This window comes from Chiloscyllium plagiosum, chromosome 4 (genome assembly GCF_004010195.1).
Source record: "Chiloscyllium plagiosum isolate BGI_BamShark_2017 chromosome 4, ASM401019v2, whole genome shotgun sequence".
NCBI lineage: Eukaryota > Metazoa > Chordata > Chondrichthyes > Orectolobiformes > Hemiscylliidae > Chiloscyllium > Chiloscyllium plagiosum.
This window is the reverse complement of record NC_057713.1, coordinates 100,514,897-100,534,669: the sequence shown is the minus strand read 5'-3', so window position 1 is coordinate 100,534,669 and position 19,773 is coordinate 100,514,897. Positions and strand designations below refer to the sequence as shown.

The following is a 19,773-nucleotide window of genomic DNA, read 5'->3' as shown; positions in this document are numbered from 1 at the left end:
ACATTCCTACCCTGTGTTAATGGATAATAATCTGTTTCTGGCTCATAAAGTTCCACACACTCAATGATAGCAACAAAGCAATTACCCCATTGAGTATCAGTAACGTAAGTAATCTCTTCCAGTTTAGTGATTATTCAGTAGTTTGCATATTGAATTAAATCTACACCTCCCTGAAAAATGACCATCCTTCTTCTATTTCGAAGTTCTCCGATTAGCTCAGTTGATATTTCTTGTACCAGTGTATTAATTAACTTGTCGTGCTAATACTCATCTGATTTCTTTTCCCCTCTTGATCACACGTCCGTCTTCCTTTAAAATATTTAGTGTGCTCACTATTGTTGGAAAGCACAATACTTAAGTCATATTTCTGTAAAGGCAATTTATAATTTAATCTCTAAAAGACAGATAATGGATTTAACTTTGAAAAGTTGTGCCTGCATGGAATACTTTTTATTTGATTGCACGTGAGGTTATAGTTCTGAGGCTGTTCTGCATTGGATTTTCTATCCACACACTAAATTGAAGAGTATCTAGAAATGTACAGATATTAAATTGCTAATGTTAGTCCAGGCTGCCATCTTCATGTTTCATGCTGTGAAATTGATGCGCAGAGACTGTTAGTAATCATTTTTGAATTGAAGGTTCATAGTATGGTTCATTCTTCTTGTTCAGAAGTACTTTGTTTTGTTAATAATAAATCAGAAAGTAGTAAGAATGCTTGTTTATTTTAGTCCTTGTTTTTAAGCGTGCTGAGTTATCCAGAGTACTTGAAGAATTTTTTTCACATTTTTTTTTGTGTTCAAGTGGCTATATAATTCTTGGTTTACTTCTAGCAGCCATGATGTATTTCCTACAACTCAGTGGGTATGCTATTTTCATGGCAGTGGTTCCTCTAAATTTTATATTACAGCATGCAGCCTGTTTAGTTTAATGTGTAATAGCTTCTAAATTTTTTATGCAGCTGCACATGTATGATAACTTAAGATTGTTGTACGGTTGTATGCACACACAGCTTAGAGGAAGCAGTCATGCGTGGTTTTTATTCTGTTTTATATTTGAAATATCTAATTATCAATTAGATTCCATCTGCACATGCATTTAACCCTTAGGTTAACATTGCGCAGCCCCTTCTCCCCAGTATAGAAGGCCAATATCCTCAGTCTTGAAGAGCTGATACTGATTTCATACAGAACATCATTCATATAGGGAAAAAGAACATTTTCAACTTGAGGTAAAACACAAATAAAGAGCTCACAACTAATAATCAGAAAGACTGTGCTATCCTTTGATTGTTGAGTCATTCTTTGTCAGATTGTGTTTAAAATCTTTTATTCTGATATTTTTGCCTTAAGTTTGGGAAAGCAAATTACAGTCTGACAATGAAAATGTTTCATGCTGCCCAAGACCAAAAATATTAATTTGCAAATGCCAAAGAAACCACTGCCTTCTAGCCATTTTGTATTTGGCTGTTTTTAGTTTCCCTACACTGACAGTCACAACTATTACCTTTCAACTTTCCAATGATCCTAAAATCTGTCTTATTCTCAACATTAAACAATGCATGAAGTTTAATTGTTAGAAATTCAATTAATTTTTCATTAATTCATTAAGTTATTTACCTGAAAGAATTTTGCTAAATTACTTGCTTCATAACCTAGATCCTTTTACTATACTTTTCAAATATATCAATCCACTCACTCATGAGTGTTAGTCAATAATGAGGCTTGTCTTATTAAAAGCATTAAGCAGAACCTGATTGGTTACACTTTAGCTGAGAAGAAAGATACAGGTTGGTTGGTTTAGTGTAAAGTGCCAGATTTGGCTCTGTTGGTAGCTAATGGCATCTGAATCAGAGGCAGTGAGTTTAAGCTCTGCGCCAGAGATTTGAGCGCAAAGTCCAGGGTGAAACTGTCTTGTGAGATGTTACCTCAAGATGTGAAATTTCATGGATATAAAAGATCCTATTGCACTGTTTCAAAGAATAGCTATGCCTTCCTCTCCTTTTTAATACAGATCTCGCAAACAATGTTGCTAAAGCATTATTTGATCACTTATTTCATTGCTTTTTGTTGGAACTTCCTGTGTACAAATTGGCGACATTTCCTATGTTATGACTGACTACATTTCAGAAGTACTTTATTGACTGTAAAGCAAGTTTATAATGTCTTGAGTTTGTGAGAGGTGCTTTCGAGATATTTTCTTTCTAGATATGCTCATGTATCTGAGCTTGAAGTGGAATAGTTTACATCTTAGTAGGCAAATAAAACTGTTTTACAAAGTACGTTGTTGTTCTCCTAAGATAAAACTAAGTCAGAATATTTCCCATAATTCAAACTTTCTGTTGTGTGTTTTTGTAACTGTCTTTATTTTAGACAATAGACAATTAGGGCAGGAGTAGGCCATTCGACCCTTCGAGCCAGCTCCACCATTCAATATGATCATGGCTGATCATCCACAATCAGTATCCTGTTCCTGCCTAATCCCCATAACCCTTGATTCCACTATCTTTCTTGAGAGCATCCAGAGACTTGGCCTCCACTGCCTTTGGGGAAGAGCATTCTATACACCCACCACTCTTTGGGTGAAGAAGTTTCTCCTCAACTCTGTTCTAAATGGGCTACCCCTTATTTTTAAACTGTATTCTCTGGTTCTGGATTCACGCATCAGCAGGAACATGCTTCCTGCCTCCAAACTGTCCAATCCTTTAATAATCTTATATGTCTCAATCAGATCCGCTCTCATCCTTCTAAACTCAAGCGTATACAAGCCCAGTGGCTCCAATCGTTCAACATATGATAGTCCCACCATTCCAGGAATTGACCCCGTGAACCTACGCTGCACTCCCTCAACAGCTTGAATATCCTTCTTCAAATTTGGAGACCAAAACTGCATACAATACTCCAGGTGCAGTTTTAATCAGGGCCTGTACAGTTACAGAAAGACCTCTTTGTTCCTATACTCAATTCCTCTTGTTATGAAGGCCAACATGCCATTAGCTTTCTTCACTGCCTGCTGTCCCTGCATGCTTGCTTTCATTGACTGATGTACAAGAACACCTAGACCTCATTGTACTTCCCCTTTATCTAAATGGAGTCAAGTTGGGTAGTAATCTGCCTTCCTGTTCTTGCCACCGAAGTGGATAACCACACATTTATTCACATTAAACTACATCTGCCATGCATCCGTCTACTCACCTCGCCCATCCAAGTCACCCTGTATTCTCATAACATCCTCCTCACTTTTCACCCTGCCACCCAGCTTTGTCATCAGCAAATTTGCTAATATTACTATTAATGCCTTCATCTATAGCATAAATGTATATTGTAAACAGCTGCGGTCCCAGCACTGAACCTTTTGGTACCCCACTGGTCACTGCCTTGCATTCCAAAAGGGACCTGTTTATCACTACTCTTTGCTTCCTGTCAGTCAGCCAATTTCCAGTCCAAGTCAGTATTATGTCCCCAGTGCCATGTGTCCTAATTATAGAACGGATCTGACCTGAATTCTGTCATACGTTTATTGATTGCTTCGTTGTTTGACTTATTCATATTTTAAAATGGGTTATCTTACAATTAATGTTTTAATTTTTGTAGTTTTCTCTGTAGCCAAAACACAGAGAGCTGAAATATATCTAATTGTACTTATTCATTTTTAGAGCTCAAAAATGTGTTTGGCATTGAGGAATCTTAAGTAGCAATCCACCACCTAATCTGTACCTTTTTCTGTGCATTAAATGTGTACGTACCATTAATTCATCAAGACGCTGCTAGTTTTTTCAAACTTTAGTCGCCTCACAATCCTAGGGTAATCTGCCTGCTGTTCTTTATTCCTTTTTCTCCTTCACAGTCTTCAAGAAAGATCCTCCCCCTCTCTTCCCCTGCTTCTCACTGTCCGCTTTTCCATACTCCACCATATCATATCAGTGCCACCAACCAACAAGTTACACTGTGCCCCCTCTCTCTTTGAGATCCTTCTTTACCACTCATGAATTCCATCGTCTTTTGTCCTATCCCAAATCAGACAGCCTTTATTTTCATGGGATCTTCTCCTGACAATTCCCATTGCCCTCCACAATCAACAACAGCAGGTGGCGCTAGGGCTGGTCCGTCTGTCAGATTTAAACATCTCCCACACCAGTTTGCTCAATTTTTAAAATCTATTTGTGTTCTGATTCAGTGGGGGTTTTGTCAGCAGTGAAATGATTGGCCTCACCATTGACTCACCATGCTGCACACAAAGATCTAGCCATTCCTGTCGACTAGACTCCTTGACATCAGTTTCATCAGTGCCAAGTTCAGGAAATTTCCAGATGCTTAGCAAAAGTGACATCACATAGGATAAATAGCCAATTGCGTTTTTCAGAGTCAGCAAACCTGGAAGAAAGATAAACTGATAACCTTCACTTTCATAACCTTCACAACCTTCACAAGTTTTAGGTATTTTGTTACAAAAACAAAATAATTGTTTAGGAGACTCAAAAGCACGATGTGGAGGTGCCAGTGTTGAACTAGGGTGGCCAAAGTCAGAAGTTGCAAAATGGTTATAGTACAAGAAGTTTCTTTGAAATCACAAGGTTTCAGAGGGCTGCTCCTTCAAGTGAAGCGCTCCGAAACCTTGTGATTACAAATAAACCTGTTGGACTATAACCTAGTATCATATGACTTTTGACATTCAAAAGATCATGGTGGAGAATGAAATATTAACTGTTTGAAATACAAGTTGTACTTCATTCAATGCATTTTACAGTGTAATTAATGACAGTGTCACTTCTTTGATTTCTGTTTGGTTGTACTGCACCTTATGGAGAGGCAATGAATTACCGACAGCAACTTCTGGATTTTAACGGGTTTTGTGGAATCCCAAATATGCTGTCACTTTCAGAAGAGTGATGAGTGCAAATTCAATGGTTTCACCCGCATTACCACTGCAAAGTCTGGGCCTTTGTGTGAGGCACAGGTATTTTTGTCATTTAGTATGTTAACTTTATGCTTTGAGGTAACGAATGTGGCAGTTTATCTGAAATTTCCTTTGATTTATGAAACTGGCATAAAACAGAGTATAGTTATTAGTGATGGAACTATTAAGTGCTGCTTGGTATCTTGAAGATTTAAACAGTCAATTTCAGATATAATAATTGTAAATCACTTAGGTACATTCCTCAAGTCAGTCTGGAAAGAAAATTGAATCGCCTGATGCTGACCCTAACGGTAGAATGACTCACCCTGTATAGAGCTTCCACATCGGTTCAGTAGTCTGCATTACAATGCTTTCCCTATTACCAATTGCAATGGTACAAATGCCAGAGGAAAGATTAACCACGTCCATGACCTTTGTTGTATTCCTTAATGTATGCTCTTAATCATTTCTTTCAAGACAGTTTTTCTAGTTCTTTTGCTGCTGGAGATCAGTCTCTTGGCCGGCTTCTGCATTAATACCACGGCTTGAAAGGTGTTTGCAACTGAAACTGAACACACTACTCAAGGTCTGATTTGACCCAGGAACTGTATGATAATAGAATGACATTTTCCACTTTAATTGATCTAGCTCTATATTTAAGCATTCCACTCCCTTTACTATCACTCAGCAGTGATTTAACACCTTTAGTGAATAATCTCACCAGTCCTTATCTCAATCTACTTCACCTACACCATACAAACTATATTTCTGTTATTTGACTTTTTGTTGCATTTAAAGCACTCTCCTCTGTTGGATTTCACTTACCATTGATTTATGTCATTGTAAATTTCATTTAACTCCTATTATACATCTCTTGCTGCTTTGTTGTCCCGCTTTTATTCTCATCTATAAGCTTCACTGATTTGCATTAAATTTCTGTACCTAACTTATGAGCATAGATTTGGAAAATAGCATTATCCATCAATGATTATCCTGGAACACACTATCTCTGGTTATTATGTTGCAATGTATAAGAAGTTAACAGGATTGCGTTTTGTGGGAGTGGGAGGTTGGGAGTAGGTCGGGCATCATGTGGCCTGCTCTGAATTCTGCCTATCGACAAACATGGGTAGTGTGCTTGCTGTGGGGATAAGTCAGGCCCGAGTTAAGAGACATTGTGAGAAGGATAAACCGATGCAAAATGGTAAGAGCATGTGCTGACTGTGGGGTGACTGTTACCCTGCTGACTGAACTGCTCAGCGCTATGTAATCTAACATGTGAATCTTTTTCTTTATGTATGTGCAGGTAGCTCTCCTACAATGCTGTAGTTGCGTTCCAGCAACATCTCGCTTAATAGAAGATCACTTAATAGAAATAATGACAATGGGAAAAATGGGGTTGGGGGCAGATCAGCAAAAAAATCACTCTGTTGCTCAAAAATCACCCAAAACTCTAAAGCAAAGTATAGCACAGTCTGAATGAAGGTTGAAATCATTTATTAACAAAACAAAAGTAACACGGTGAGTTTAAAAAATGTAAGAAAGCTGCTTCCTATACAGTACCTTTCACAGAAAGCTACTGTCAGCAGTTGATATCAGTGCATGCGCAGAAAGGCACAAAGACTGGTGCTGACACCACACATGCTCAGAACGGTGCAGAGACTTAAGCGCTGGCATCGGTGTATGCGCAGAATGGAGCAGATGTCGGCGCATGCGCAGAATGGTGCGGAGATTTTGGTGCATGCGCAGAACCAAGTGCATGAACTGATCCCTGCTGGAATTGCACTATTGTCAATGGAGGTAAGCGTTCTTGAAAATACCGTTCCCTAATTCTTCAGAGAGGTTATAGGCGAAACATGCATCATCCCAGAACTACGTGTATATTATATATTTTTTGTTTTAGAGTTTGGATTTAGAACAACTGGCATGTAGGTTTTAGGTCATATGTAATGTGTTTAAAAATTAATTTATCAGTTCAGATAAGGACCAATGAAGGGAATTTGTTTGCATTGTCAGTTTTATAATTGGGCAGAGTAAACATTGAAAAGTATTGGCTTGCTTTCAGTTTAGAAGAATCGGGAATAGATTTTCTTAGTGGAATAATCTATAGGTTGGAAAGTTTTTGGTTTTAGATTGCAAAAGTCTTGTTTGAAGCCAGATGTAAGAACTGTTTCTCTGGAAAAAAGAGTTAGTTCATAACAGTTAAGAAATAAGTTAATATCAGTATAAACAGTTTTGGTTTAAAAGGTCAAGACCAGAAGTGTTATGTTAGACCTCTGAATGGATTATTTGAAGCTGAGAAAGTCTCTAAACTCCATTGTGTGAATAACCAAAGAGAAGGTTATGAAATTTTGAAGACTGGGAAGTGAAACAATCCTCTAGGTGTTAGAGCCAGGAATTCTTTCTGGTATTTTGAGAACTGTGAAATGTTGGTACTGGGATTATACTTTGTTTTGGAATCGTTGAAATTGTATTTTATGTAAATTGCTTGGTTTCTTCTATTTTACATCATTTTAATGATTAAAACCAATTCCGCTGCATTGTGTGCTTGAAACATCACCTTGTTAACTAAAAGGATTACTGAATATTACAGGGCAATCCATTGTTGAAGGTTAAACAGCAAGAGATCATTGTCTACATTGCTACCAGTGACTTGGTTAGGAAAGACAATATGGCCTTGCAATCTGAATTTAGTGAGATAGATAAAAAAATTAGCCAGCAGGACCTCAACTGTAGTAATTTCCGGATTACTCTTAGTGCTATATGCCAGTGAGTACAGAACAGTAAGATGTATCAGATGAATATGGTGATGGAAATATGGTGCAGAGGGTAGAATTTTGAATTCCTGTGATACTGGAACTGGCTCTGAAAAATCTGGCATCAGTACAAGCTAGACAGGCTGCATCTGAAAGGAGCTGGGACTCCGTTCCTTGCAGGACAGTTTCCTAGTGCTGTTGAAATAACTTCAACTAACTCGGCAGGGGTATGGGAACCAAGGGAGGATTTAGAAACAAATCCTTTAGTGCACAAAATAGCACAGCACTAGTCTAGAGAATAGAAAGTCAATGGGTAAAGTTGGAATAAGGGATAAAGTAGTGATGTCTAAATCATGGTTATTGTGCATCTGTGAGAATGTACAGAATATAATAAATAAGATTAAAGAGTTAGAGGCCAAGATTGCCCTGTGGAAATGTAATGATATGCTGTTCACAGATACCTGACTCGATCAAGGGCAAGGCTAGGTATAAGAAAAGATTAAAATAAGAAGGAAAGGAGGAGGGGGAGCTGTGTTGCTTAAAGAGAGCATTGCATTGCTGGAGAAACTGGATGTCTTATTGATTCTATCTTTGAATTCTATCTAGCTGGAGCTAAAAAACATAAAAGGTGCAATTACATTACTCTGTGTGATCTACAGATCATCAGCTAGTTGGAATGCTGTGGAGGAACAAATCTACAGAAAACTTGCAAGGACATACCAATGTTTTAGAGTAGTTGAAATGAGAGACTTTACCTGAATGTAGATTCTGCAATAGTAGTGTAAAGGATGGAAAAAGGCAAACATTCCTAGATTGTGTTAAGAAAAACTTTGTATAGCAGTATGATTCCAGTGCAACAAAAACTGATGCACTGTTGGACCTGGTTCATAGAAATGAGCTAGGTCAAGTAGATCCGTTATTGAAGGGGGGGGGAGGGCGAGCATGTAAGAGACAGTGATCATTGAACTATGAGATTTATAATGACAATAGAAAAGGACAGGAGGGAATCCAGAATAAAAGTAATAAACTGGGTAAGAGCTGATTTTTGAGTCCCGATGAAGGGTCCTACCTGAAACGAAGACTCCCCTCTTCTGATGCTGCTTGACCTGCTGTGCTTTTGCCAGCTCCACATTTTATCAACTCTTATTTTCCAGTGGGGCAAGTATGGAGCTGGGCAGGAGAGACTGGAGCAAAGATTTAGCAGGAAGACTTTAGCTGAACAATGGGCTGCATTCAATAAGGTACAGTCATTAAGATGTGCAGGAGCAGAGCGTGTAAGTGTGTGTATAGATCATTGAAGATGGCAGGGAAGGTGCAGTAAAACATACAGTATCCTGGAATTTGTAAATCGGGGCATGGAGTACAAGAACGGTTGTTTATTTGGAACTTGCACACGATACTTGTTAGACCTCAGCTGGAGTATTGTGTAGAGATCTGAGTGCCACAATTACTGAAGGATGTGAAGGTATTAAAGAGAGTGCAGAAGAGGTTTACAGGCTTGGTTGCAAGGAATTTAGTTAAAATGATGGATTGGAAAGGTTTGGATGTTCTCCTTGGAGAGAAGAAGGACAAAAGAACTAGGAGAAGGAATAGGCCATCTGGCCTATCAAGCCCACTGTGCCATTCAATAAGATCATACCTGATGTTTTCGTGGCCTCAACTCCACTTACCCACCCTCTGACCATAACCCTTAATTCCATTACTGTTCAAAAAATTACCTATCTTAGCATTAAAAGCATTCAATGAGGAAGTCTCAACTACTTCACTGGGCAGAGAATTCTGCAGAATCACAACTCTCTGGGTGAAGCAGTTCCTTCTCAATTCAGTCCTAAATCTGCTACCCCTAATTTTGAGGCTATGTCTTGTCTTAGTTTCACCTGCCAGTGGAAATATCCTCTCTACTTCTATCTTATCTATTCCCCTCATAATTTCATATATTTCTGTAAGATCCCCCCAATTCCAAATAATATAATCACAATCAACTCAGTCTCTGTTCATAAGCTAACCCCCTCAACACCAGAATCAACCTCCTCTGCACCCCCTCTAGTGCTAGTACATCCTTTCTCAAGGAAGGAGGCCAAAACTGCATGCAGTCTTCCTACTGCATGTAGCCTCACCAGCACCCTGTACAGCTGCAACATAAACTGCCTGCTTTTAAACTCAATCCCTTTAGCAATGAAGGACAAAATTCCATTTGCTTTAATTACCTGCTGCACCTGCTGGCCAACCTTCTGTGATTCATGCACAAGGACACCCAGGTCCCTCTGCACATCTGCATGCTGCAATTTTTTACCATTCGAATAATAGTCCTTTTTAACTGTTATTTCTACCAAAATGGATGACTTCACATTTATTAACGTTGTGCTGCATCTGCCAGACCTTTGCCCACTCACTATGGCCCTCTGCAAAGTTTGTTCTGCACACTTTGCTCTGCTACTAATCTTTGTGTCAAAGCTTACAGATGACACTCTGCACATGATCCCCAATTCCAAATCATCCAAGTTGTGGTCCCAAAACATCCCTGAGGCAAACCACTAGTCATTGATCACCAACTAGAAAAACACTCATTTATTCCCACTCTTGGCTTCCTGTTAGTTAATCAATTCTCTATCCATGCTAATACATTGCCTGTAATGCCTTGCATGTTAACTTTACGCAGCAGCCTTTTGTGTGGCATCTTGTCGCATGCCTTTTGGAAATCTCTGGATCCCTGTTGTCCACTGCTGGTAATTGAATTTCAGTAGATTAGTTCAGCATCACCTGCCTTTCCTGTACCCATGCTGCATCTGCCAAATAGAACAATCTCTATCTAAATGTCTTGCTATTTCTTCTTTGATAGATTCAAGCATTTTACCCATTAAAGAAGTTAAGCTAACTGGTCTATAATTCCCCATCTTTTGTCTACCATTTTTTTAACCAGTGGTGTCGTGTTTGCTGTTTTCCAATCTGCTGGAACTGCCCCAGAATCCAGCGAATTTGATAATTACCACAAGTATATTTGCTATTTCTCCCACCATCTTTTTTAGTACCCTGGGATGCATTCCATCAGGGCCAGGAAACTGGACTACCTTTAGCTCCATTAGTTTGTCCAACACTACCTCTCGTGATAATTTCTAGGTCCTCACCTGCCTTAATCTCCTTGTTAATTATTGGCATGTTTTTTGTGCTCTCCACTGTGAAGACCGACACAAAATACCTGTTCAATGCCTCACCATTTCCTCATATCCCATTACTAAATTCTACTTCTCATCCCCTAAGGGATCAATGTTTACCTGAACCACACTTTTTCATTTTAAATATTTGTAGAAACATTTTCTATCTGTCTTTATATTCTGAACTAGTTTACTCTGATAATCTTTTCTTTTATAGCTACCTATAAAGGAGGAGAGCTGATAGAAGTATTCAATATCATGGGAAGTCTGGATAGAGTAGGTAGAGAGAATCTGCTCCCCTCATAAAAGGATTAAGAGCATGAGGATATAGAATCCCTACAGCACAGAAAGAGATCGTTCGGTCCATTTGAGTCTGCACCAATCCTCCAAAGAGTATCCAACCCAGACCCACCTTCCACCCTCTTCCCGTAACCACGCACTTACCAAATTAGTGTACCCACAGGAACCCCACGCAGACACTGGGGGAGTGTGCAAACTCCTCACAGTCACCCAGAGCTGGAACCAAACCTGCGTCCCTGACACTGAGAAAAAAAACTTCACAACAAAATGTTTAGGATCAGGGGTACTGTACCTGGGAGGCACAGTGGCTCAGTGGTTAGCACTGCTGCCTCACCGCACCAGGAACACGGGTTTAATTCCTGCCTCAGGCGACTGTCTGGAGTTTGCAAATTTTCCCTGTGTCTGCATGGGTTTCCTCCGGTGCTCCGGTTTCCTCCCACAATCCAAAGATGCGCAGGACAGGTGAATTGGTCATGCTGAATTGCCTATCGTGTTAGTTGCATTAGTCAGGGGTAAATATAGGGTAGGGGAATGGGTCTGAGTGGATTACTCTTCAGAGGGTCGGTGTGGACTTGGGTTCAATGGCCTGTTTCCATACTGTAGATCATTTAATCTAATCAATTGAGACCTTTGAAAATACATTTGAATATAAACAATATATACAACAGTGCAGAAAAATTGCAGAGTTAAGTGAGGGGTACGTCATAATGCTTATTGGGAAGTCGAATGGTGGTATTCTGCAGTGTAACATGTCTGCAGTTTTGTGATATCGACTCAGACTGCTTCTGTATCTGAGAAGCCATGAGAGGTGTTAAACATTCACTGTCGTCAGCAAACATCTCCACTTCTGACCTTATGGCGGAGGGGAAAGTCATTGAATTAACCTGAGATGATTGGACCCTTGACACCAACTTGAGAGACTTCTGCAGCAGTGACCTGATACTGAAGTGATTGACCTCCTATAGTCACAACTATCTTTCTTTGTGCTCGATATGACTCTTAAACAGTGGGTAGTTTTCCCTCTGACTCTGATAAATGTTAATATTGCTACGGCTTCTTGATGAGATAGACAGATGCTACCTTTTCGTTAAAGGCAGTCACTTGCTTCACTCCTCATCAGTTGAGGTTTTTTTTTACCATCTTTGGGCCAGGGTTGTGCTGAGTTCAGGAGCTGAGAGATCCTGGCAGAACCCAAATTGAGCATCTGTGAGCAGATTTTTGCTAGGTCAGTGCCAATTGATCACAATGTTGTCAACATTTTCTATTAATTCGCTAATGATGAGAATATTCTGATGGGCCACAATTAGCTGGATTGGATTTGTGCACAGGATACACCGACCAACTTTCCATGTTGCCAGTATAGTCCACTTACTGGAACAGCTTGGTAAGAATTGCAGCTGGTTCAGGAGCAGAGATCTTCAGTAGTAGAACAGGGATTTTGTCGGAAGCCAATAGTATTTATTTTTATTGTATCTACTGTCTTCACCTGTTTCTTGAAATTGTCTGGCTGAAGACTGGCATTTGTGATGGGCAGTACCTCTGGAGGAGACCATGATGAATCATCCACTCAACACCTCTGACTGAAGTTTGCTAGCTATGAAAGCTATTGATTGATGAGCCTTGCATTTAAAGTGTAATAGTTCACAGTAATTAATAAATTCCAAAGACGATATAAAATGTATTCAAAAAACTGTTGGAGAATCAAAGTTATTCCAATACCAATATGAATACCATATATGGTATTTGAGTAGAGGTTGAATTTTTGTGGCTACTTTTTAAGGTTAAATTTATGGGGTCAACTATTACATGGGTGCTACTTTTGAGGGGCTGAAATTAATGCCCATCAAAATTCATACTGTATCATTAGCAGAAGCCCAATTGATCTCTAAGCAAGTAAAGAAAAGAAAATAAATTAGAATAATCCTGAAAACCCAGAACAGAACACAACAGCCAGAAGACTGGGAGCAGAGCAGAACAACCGGCAAACTGGAAAGCTGGAGTGGGATGTGACGGCCGTCACACTGACTCATAAACATTGATCTGTTATCTGTGAAGAACTGGGGTTGACATTTACATGAGATCTACTATTAATTGAGTGTATATGGTACCTCTATGAATATTGATGTAAAATGTTTTTTTCCCCAAAGGTTAACGTGGTAATGACTGACCAGTTATTGATATAAGGCGTGGACATTCATGTCTTTCAATAAATACAGTATCGAAAACTGGATCAACAAAGCTCCTGGTCATTACAGAACCTTCCCATTCTCAGTTTATAAATGTTTTGAGCATGTTTTAAATTTTGATTTTCAGGTTAATCTGAGCAGTCACCAGTATCTGTTCACAGCAGTGGTGGATCCAGCTGAGATGCCCTGCTTCTGTCTACGCCACGATGTTGATGCACTTCTATGGCAACCACACCCACAACAAGACAACATGTGGGAGCACATTGGGACATTCAATGCTTTAGGTAAGACATGAATTGTGAGCATGCTGCATATGAACTTTTGCGAGTCAGTTTGTTGGGTGCATGAAGTCTTCACATCTTTTAACAAGCTGTAATTGATTGTTCAGTTTGTTTTCCTCTTCCAGATGTTGTGTTGCATTGTTATCTTTCCATGTTAGGTTGCTATTCATAGTAAATGCAGTAAGGCTGTGTTTGAGACGCATCCTCATGTCCTGTACAATGGGATGTTTGAAATCAGTTCGGAGGGGGCACCACATTTGAAGTTGCATGACATTGGAGTGCCTTTAGCATTAATAACTTCTGGATTGGTCGCCACTCCAAGGAAGATGCTTTCTCCCTAGGCCACTGCTGTTTTTTTGGTTATAAGCTTTGACATTGAGATAAGAATGGCTATTATAGCTTCATGTCAGGGATTGTTTTATTGCTGTAATGCCAAGCTTAGTCATACACTTAAATGAATATTAATGTCCTTTTTTAACGTTTCTTTTTAATTTGTCTAATTATCTTATTGTTTCCCCCCAAAAAACCTGGTTGTCAAACTTTTGCTTGCTGCGTTGTTTCTTTCCCCTGGTTCCTTCGTGCATTTTGAAGATCCTTTTAAAAATAAAAAAAATCCTCACCTAAAGTTTTGAAGTTCTGTCTTGTAGCTGATCAAAGACTCCGATTGGAATTTTTGGCATGGGCACGTCATACTTCAATCGCCTGATTTTGATTGCGTATGGTGCTTGGTCCACTTATCATTGTTCAGTTCATCTGGCCAGCATATCTCTATCATCTTGTAGCCTAAGGTTTTCCTCTTTGCTATTTACCACCATCTTACTCTCACTAGTTTGATCATCTGTCTGTACATCTCCTTCCCCCATCCTAATTCCTGTTACATTACACTTCCTTATGCCATTTCTCCTCCCGTGTGCTCATTGTGCTGAAATACAGCACCACCGTGCTGTCTCCTGCTTTATTAGAATCCCACAAGAAACAGAAATAGAGTAGCCATTTATTCCTTCCAGTCCAATCTGCCATTCAGTGCAATCATGGCTGATCACCTACTTCAACATCATGTTCTTGAATTATCTCCATATTCATGATGTATTTCAAATGCAGAAATTTATCAGTCTTAGTCTTGAACATACTCAACTGAGCCTTTACTGCCTCTGAATGAAGAGGCTTCATCAGAACCTTGTGAAGCTCAACTTGCTCAGTCTTTACTTCCTGCTAGACACCCAAGCTTTGCATCGTGCAGTGACTGCTACTGGTTTTCCTGTACTCTTCACTGTTGTCTACAATGTGGGCTATTGTTGTTCTTCTTAGCCTTGATTAAAGAAACATATCATGTCAATATTGTGTAAGGTTGTGGGTTTAGGTCCCATTCCAGAGACTTGAACGCATAATCTAGCTGTGCTAATCTACTTTTGCAATGCTGTCAGAAATCATATTGATTTTAAACAAGGTCTTATCTGACCATTAAAAAAATCCCATTGCACTCTTTCACAAAAGGTCTGAGGAGCTCTTACCATTGTGACCAGTGTTTATCCATCCATCAATATCACACCAGAATCATCTATTATCATGTTGCTGTTTGTGTGATTTTGCTGTGTGCAAACTGATTGCCATGTTTCCTACATTACAATGATTATTACACTTTGGAATGTACTTGTATTGGTAGTGAAATGGTTTAGAATGTGAAAGACACTATTTAAACGTAAGGCTTTTCTTCTAAACAATGGACAGGTTAATAAACTGTAAACCTTGTCTTGTTCTAGGCTATGTTCAGGCATCTAAACGTGAGAAGAAATTTTCAACTTGTGCTCCAAACTATTCCTATGCTGCTCTGTGTGAATGCTTCCGTCGAGTCTTCATTTACCGGCAGCCTGCGCCTGTTCAAACAGTACTTTACAACCGAAAGGAAGCTAGACATGTAGGGCAGGTTGCCAAGCAACAGGTTGCCAGCTTGGAAACAAATGATCCTGTACTGGGTTTTCAAGCTACTAATGAGAGGCTGTTTGTTTTGACAAGAAAAAACTTGTTTATAATTAAAGTGAATACAGACATCTCTGAGTGAATTCAATGCAATAGGTCAAAGGATTTCAGGATGCCATGTAAAATGGTTTATTAATAATTATAGTTTAGATTAACTTCCCACATGAGTTACAAAACACATTGTTACCTGTTTGTACAGTCCTAGTTACCCCAGAATTATTACAGCTTTCTATTACTTTGAACAGATTTCTGCACAGATGTAGCAGATTGTGCTACATTAATGACATGACTTGGCGATGCATAATTAAAAATGGCTTCATACTTTGAGATCTAAGCATAATATTTCAGTTTGTGCTGAAAAGCAATATTTGAAATGTTTCTGTGTCAAAGCATAGTTTTCTTCTAGCAATGAACATTAGGAAGCACTTGTGAAATAAGTGCTGATCTGGACATGTTGTGTGCAACCTCCATACAGCTCTGGAGATTTATCAGCCGGCTTTCCTGAGCTCCTGCCCACATGATGCACGTTCAAAATGGCCTCGATCTGCACAAAGGATTATTGGAAGCAATGAAAGAGAACAGCAGAGCTTTCCCTGCCACATAGCCAGGGCACTGTCAACTCACTGTCACCTGAACTTCCAACAAAATGCAGTGTTTTACTGGTGTATGGACGTACAGTCCCCACTGTTTATAGTGGATGTGTTTGTGAGACATTGATATTCTTGTTTTGACCATAATCTGCTATATAACTATGTTGATGATTGCAAATAAACTAAACTACTTATAATATAACAACAAGCAACTAGCTTTATTCAACTACAGTTGGTGTTTAGCACTGACTGTACTCCCAAACCAAGAGTGATCAGAAGGGTTCAAATGCACTGAAGATCCTGGGTGAGGTGTTACATAAGCAAAATAACTGCAGATTGGGAAATCTGAAATAAAAACATCAAGTATTGGAAATTCTCTGCAGATCTATTAGCATTTGTGGAAAGTGAAAGATTTAAGGTTTTTGATAGATGACTGATTAGTTGCAAGTTTCCAGCATTTTGTTTTTATTTATGGGGTTTTTTCTGTTTATGTATGTTCCTGACTCAGTGCATCATGTTGAGATTTGAGTTGCTGATGTCATAGCCAGCATGTTCAATACTGACCATTAACCATTAGTATTTTTGGACAATAAAGCAACTATTTGTTTTAAATGTAGACTGTGTGGACTGTGCTTCTGAAAGCCCAACATAATATTACCCTATGTATGTATATACCTCGAACACAATTGGTGTAATTTAACCCAAAAGTATCAAAATGTTTACAGCCCACTTTAGAAGAGTTTTAATTGCTCAAACATTGAATTTCTGATTTCAACAAATTTGATTCTAGGTAAAGCTTGTGTTTTGTAAGTTTCATAATCTAGGTTTATCAATAGTTGGTATATTAAGGGAGTACTGCATGGTTGCTGATATTGACCTTTGGATGCCATATCAAGCCAAGTTCTTGTATGCCTATTTCATTGTTTTAATTGAGCACCAGAGATCCCAGACCATCAACTGAACGGTTTTCTGGAACCCTGATGAGAATTTATCCTCCTTCAGTGTTCCAAAAACCAGGTCTCTGCTTTATCATCTCATTAACTAATTTGTAAATTTCTCTTGTGTGATCATATCCCAGCATGAATTACCTAGGCTGAGTGTCAAACTAGCTGATTGCCATAAAATTCCTGCTGGTAACTATGGTTCTTTAAGAAAGGAAACCTCTCCATATATTTTCTGGTTCTTATGTATATGACTTCATTCCTTCACTAGTACAGGTAACTTAGTTTTCTTCTCAAATAGCTCAGCCAGCCAGTCTGGAAAAATAGGAATGGGTATTGTCAGCAAAATTGACAGAATGGATACATAAAGATAGAGAATATTGACAGTGGTGTTAAGGTTCCTTTACCCACACTGCAGACAGTCAGCATCCACACTCTTGTATTTTCAAAGTAAAATTGGTAGCAGATAGACTTCTTGACCTCCAATTATCCAAACCATCTGCTTCTGCGATTTCATTGAGACATCAGCGCCAAGTTCTTAAACTTGAGATCTCATGGGCCTCTTCTTGAGGCCAGACATGTGCACATCGTTTGCATAGATAGTTTTCTCCTGCCTCAGATTCCAGTCCACCTGGTCATAAGTTAGCACCTGAACTTTACAAGTTGCTATTTATATCTTGCAGCTTTAATTGGTGGAAACATTTTCATTATGTCAGTGTCCACAAACACTTCTTCACGAACAGTACAACCTGATAAAGTCAGAATTCTGACAGTTTTTTTGGAAAGTCTCAGGCTCCTTTTGCACTCGTCAATCTAATATATTACTTGGCATGCAATTATGAGACTAACATTACTCTTTGAAAAGTAGATATTCACTTAAGAATCCAAAAAATCTAGGTAAACAGATTTACTTCACTCTTGCTAGGGTGTTAGTTAAATATAAAGAAAGGGTGCCATAATTTTAAGAGTCACTAATAGATCTTACAGGCAGGAACTTCTTTCACCTAAGAGTTGCCTGTGACATCTCAAATTTAAGAATTTGGCTCTGATGTTTCACTGAAACCACAGAAGGAGCTGGTTTGGAAGAGTTTAGAGGTCTTTGTCTCACCAATTTTACTTTGAAAATATGACAGTCTTGATGTCATCTATGTTCTGAGATTACAGTGTGGATAAAGAAACCTCAATACTAGTGACAGCATTCCCTACTCTGCTGTATTCATTCTGGGGATGTCTGTGAGGCTGACAATTATTGTCCATTCCTATTTATCCCAATAAGGGCTGGCTAAGCCATTTCAGAGGGTAGCTTAGTGTTAACTATACTAGTGAGGGATTATAAATGTGGAATGGTTGAAGTGAAGAGTATAGGTACTGTGATGATGCTCCTTTAACAAGCTTGTGTTGCCCTTGGTTTTTATTTCAGAGAGGTCGCAAACACTGATTCTGTGAGGTCTAGGTTTGAAGGGTTTTCGGGTCAATTTGGTTCTAACTAATAGATACTTGCTCGAGCAAAAGGCCTTCAACATTTTTAGAAAAAATCACTTGTACAATGAAAGGGGAGTGGCTGGTTCTCCGTTCAGAATCTCTCTAGTTTGGGTTTAGTTTGATTTTTAACAAGCAGTCAGTTGTGAAACTGCTGGACCCAAAGAAGCAGATCCATGCTGGTCTCCCTCTCTCTGACATCTCTCCTGTAAGACCCTGTGTTTGATTTTACCTTTTTTGCCAAGGGGTGTTTATGAGAATTGTCACAAGCATTTGGAACAGCATCATTAAGCTGGGATAATCTGCTAGGTTTTTGGCTCGATAAGTTATTCTAAATCCAGTTCTCTTGTGTTTCATTCAGTAATCTTGCAAATAAATTGTTTTGTGTAAAACTCAGTGGTTGGGTCAGCTGCATCACTCCTGGAATATCCACTTACATCTGCTTAAAACAACAAGCAAAATAGGATCCAGGCTACTTTCTTTAAATGTTTTGAGGGGGTCTGCCCTGGTCCATAATAGTCTCCCGCATAGGGCTCTTTGCGGGATTTGTGCTATAGATTCAAATTGGGGTTAAGGTTGTTGGGCTCAAAGGCTGCGAGTGGCAGGTGTTTAGTGCCTTTTGTTCCGGATGTTTTGTGCCTTTGGTTGGTTTTAACAGTGCTTGGGATAGCATTGGCTCTTTAATCCATTTGAATTTTCTGGGGGTGGAAGATGTCACTTTGGGGGTTTTGCAAAAAGTGATTTAAGACCAAGCTGTTGGAATTAGCAGATAAGCTGGGGTTGGAGCTGTCTCCTTCCATAAGGAAAGGAGCGATTAATTATGACAGTAGCTCAACATTTAAATTTGCTGGAAACACTTTCAGAATCTTTAGAGATGGCTGAAATTCAATTGAAAATTAAGCAGATTAGAGGCAAAAGACAAGGAAAGGGCAACAGAAATGAAACAGTTTGAATTACGATTAGAAGCAGAGGAATGAGGAAAGGAAGAAAGAGAGGGAGTTTGAACTTTAGAAATTGGAACTTAGACAGGAAAGAGCTGAAAATGTGTTGCTGGAAAAGCGCAGCAGGTCAGGCAGCGTCCAAGGAACAGGAGAATTGACGTTTCGGGCATAAGCCCTTCTTCAGGAATGAGGAAAGTGTGTCCAGCAGGCTAAGATAAAAGGTAGGGAGGAGGGACTTGGGGGAGGGGCGATGGAATTGCGATAGATGGAAGGA

General features: G+C 39.2%; 1 protein-coding gene across 2 annotated transcripts in view; it reads left to right on the top strand.

Annotated features, from left to right (window-relative positions):
• The window catches only part of nudcd1 (NudC domain containing 1), a 124,792-nt gene extending 108,452 nt beyond the window's left edge, over positions 1-16,340 (top strand). For both annotated transcript variants that reach the window (XM_043688747.1, XM_043688748.1), the window contains 2 exons: positions 13,418-13,574; positions 15,332-16,340. In XM_043688747.1, the coding sequence (XP_043544682.1) occupies positions 13,418-13,574; positions 15,332-15,630 (456 nt within the window). In that variant the 3' untranslated portion in view covers positions 15,631-16,340. The remainder of the gene's footprint in view (positions 1-13,417; positions 13,575-15,331) is intronic.
• The last annotated feature ends 3,433 nt before the right edge of the window (positions 16,341-19,773 follow it).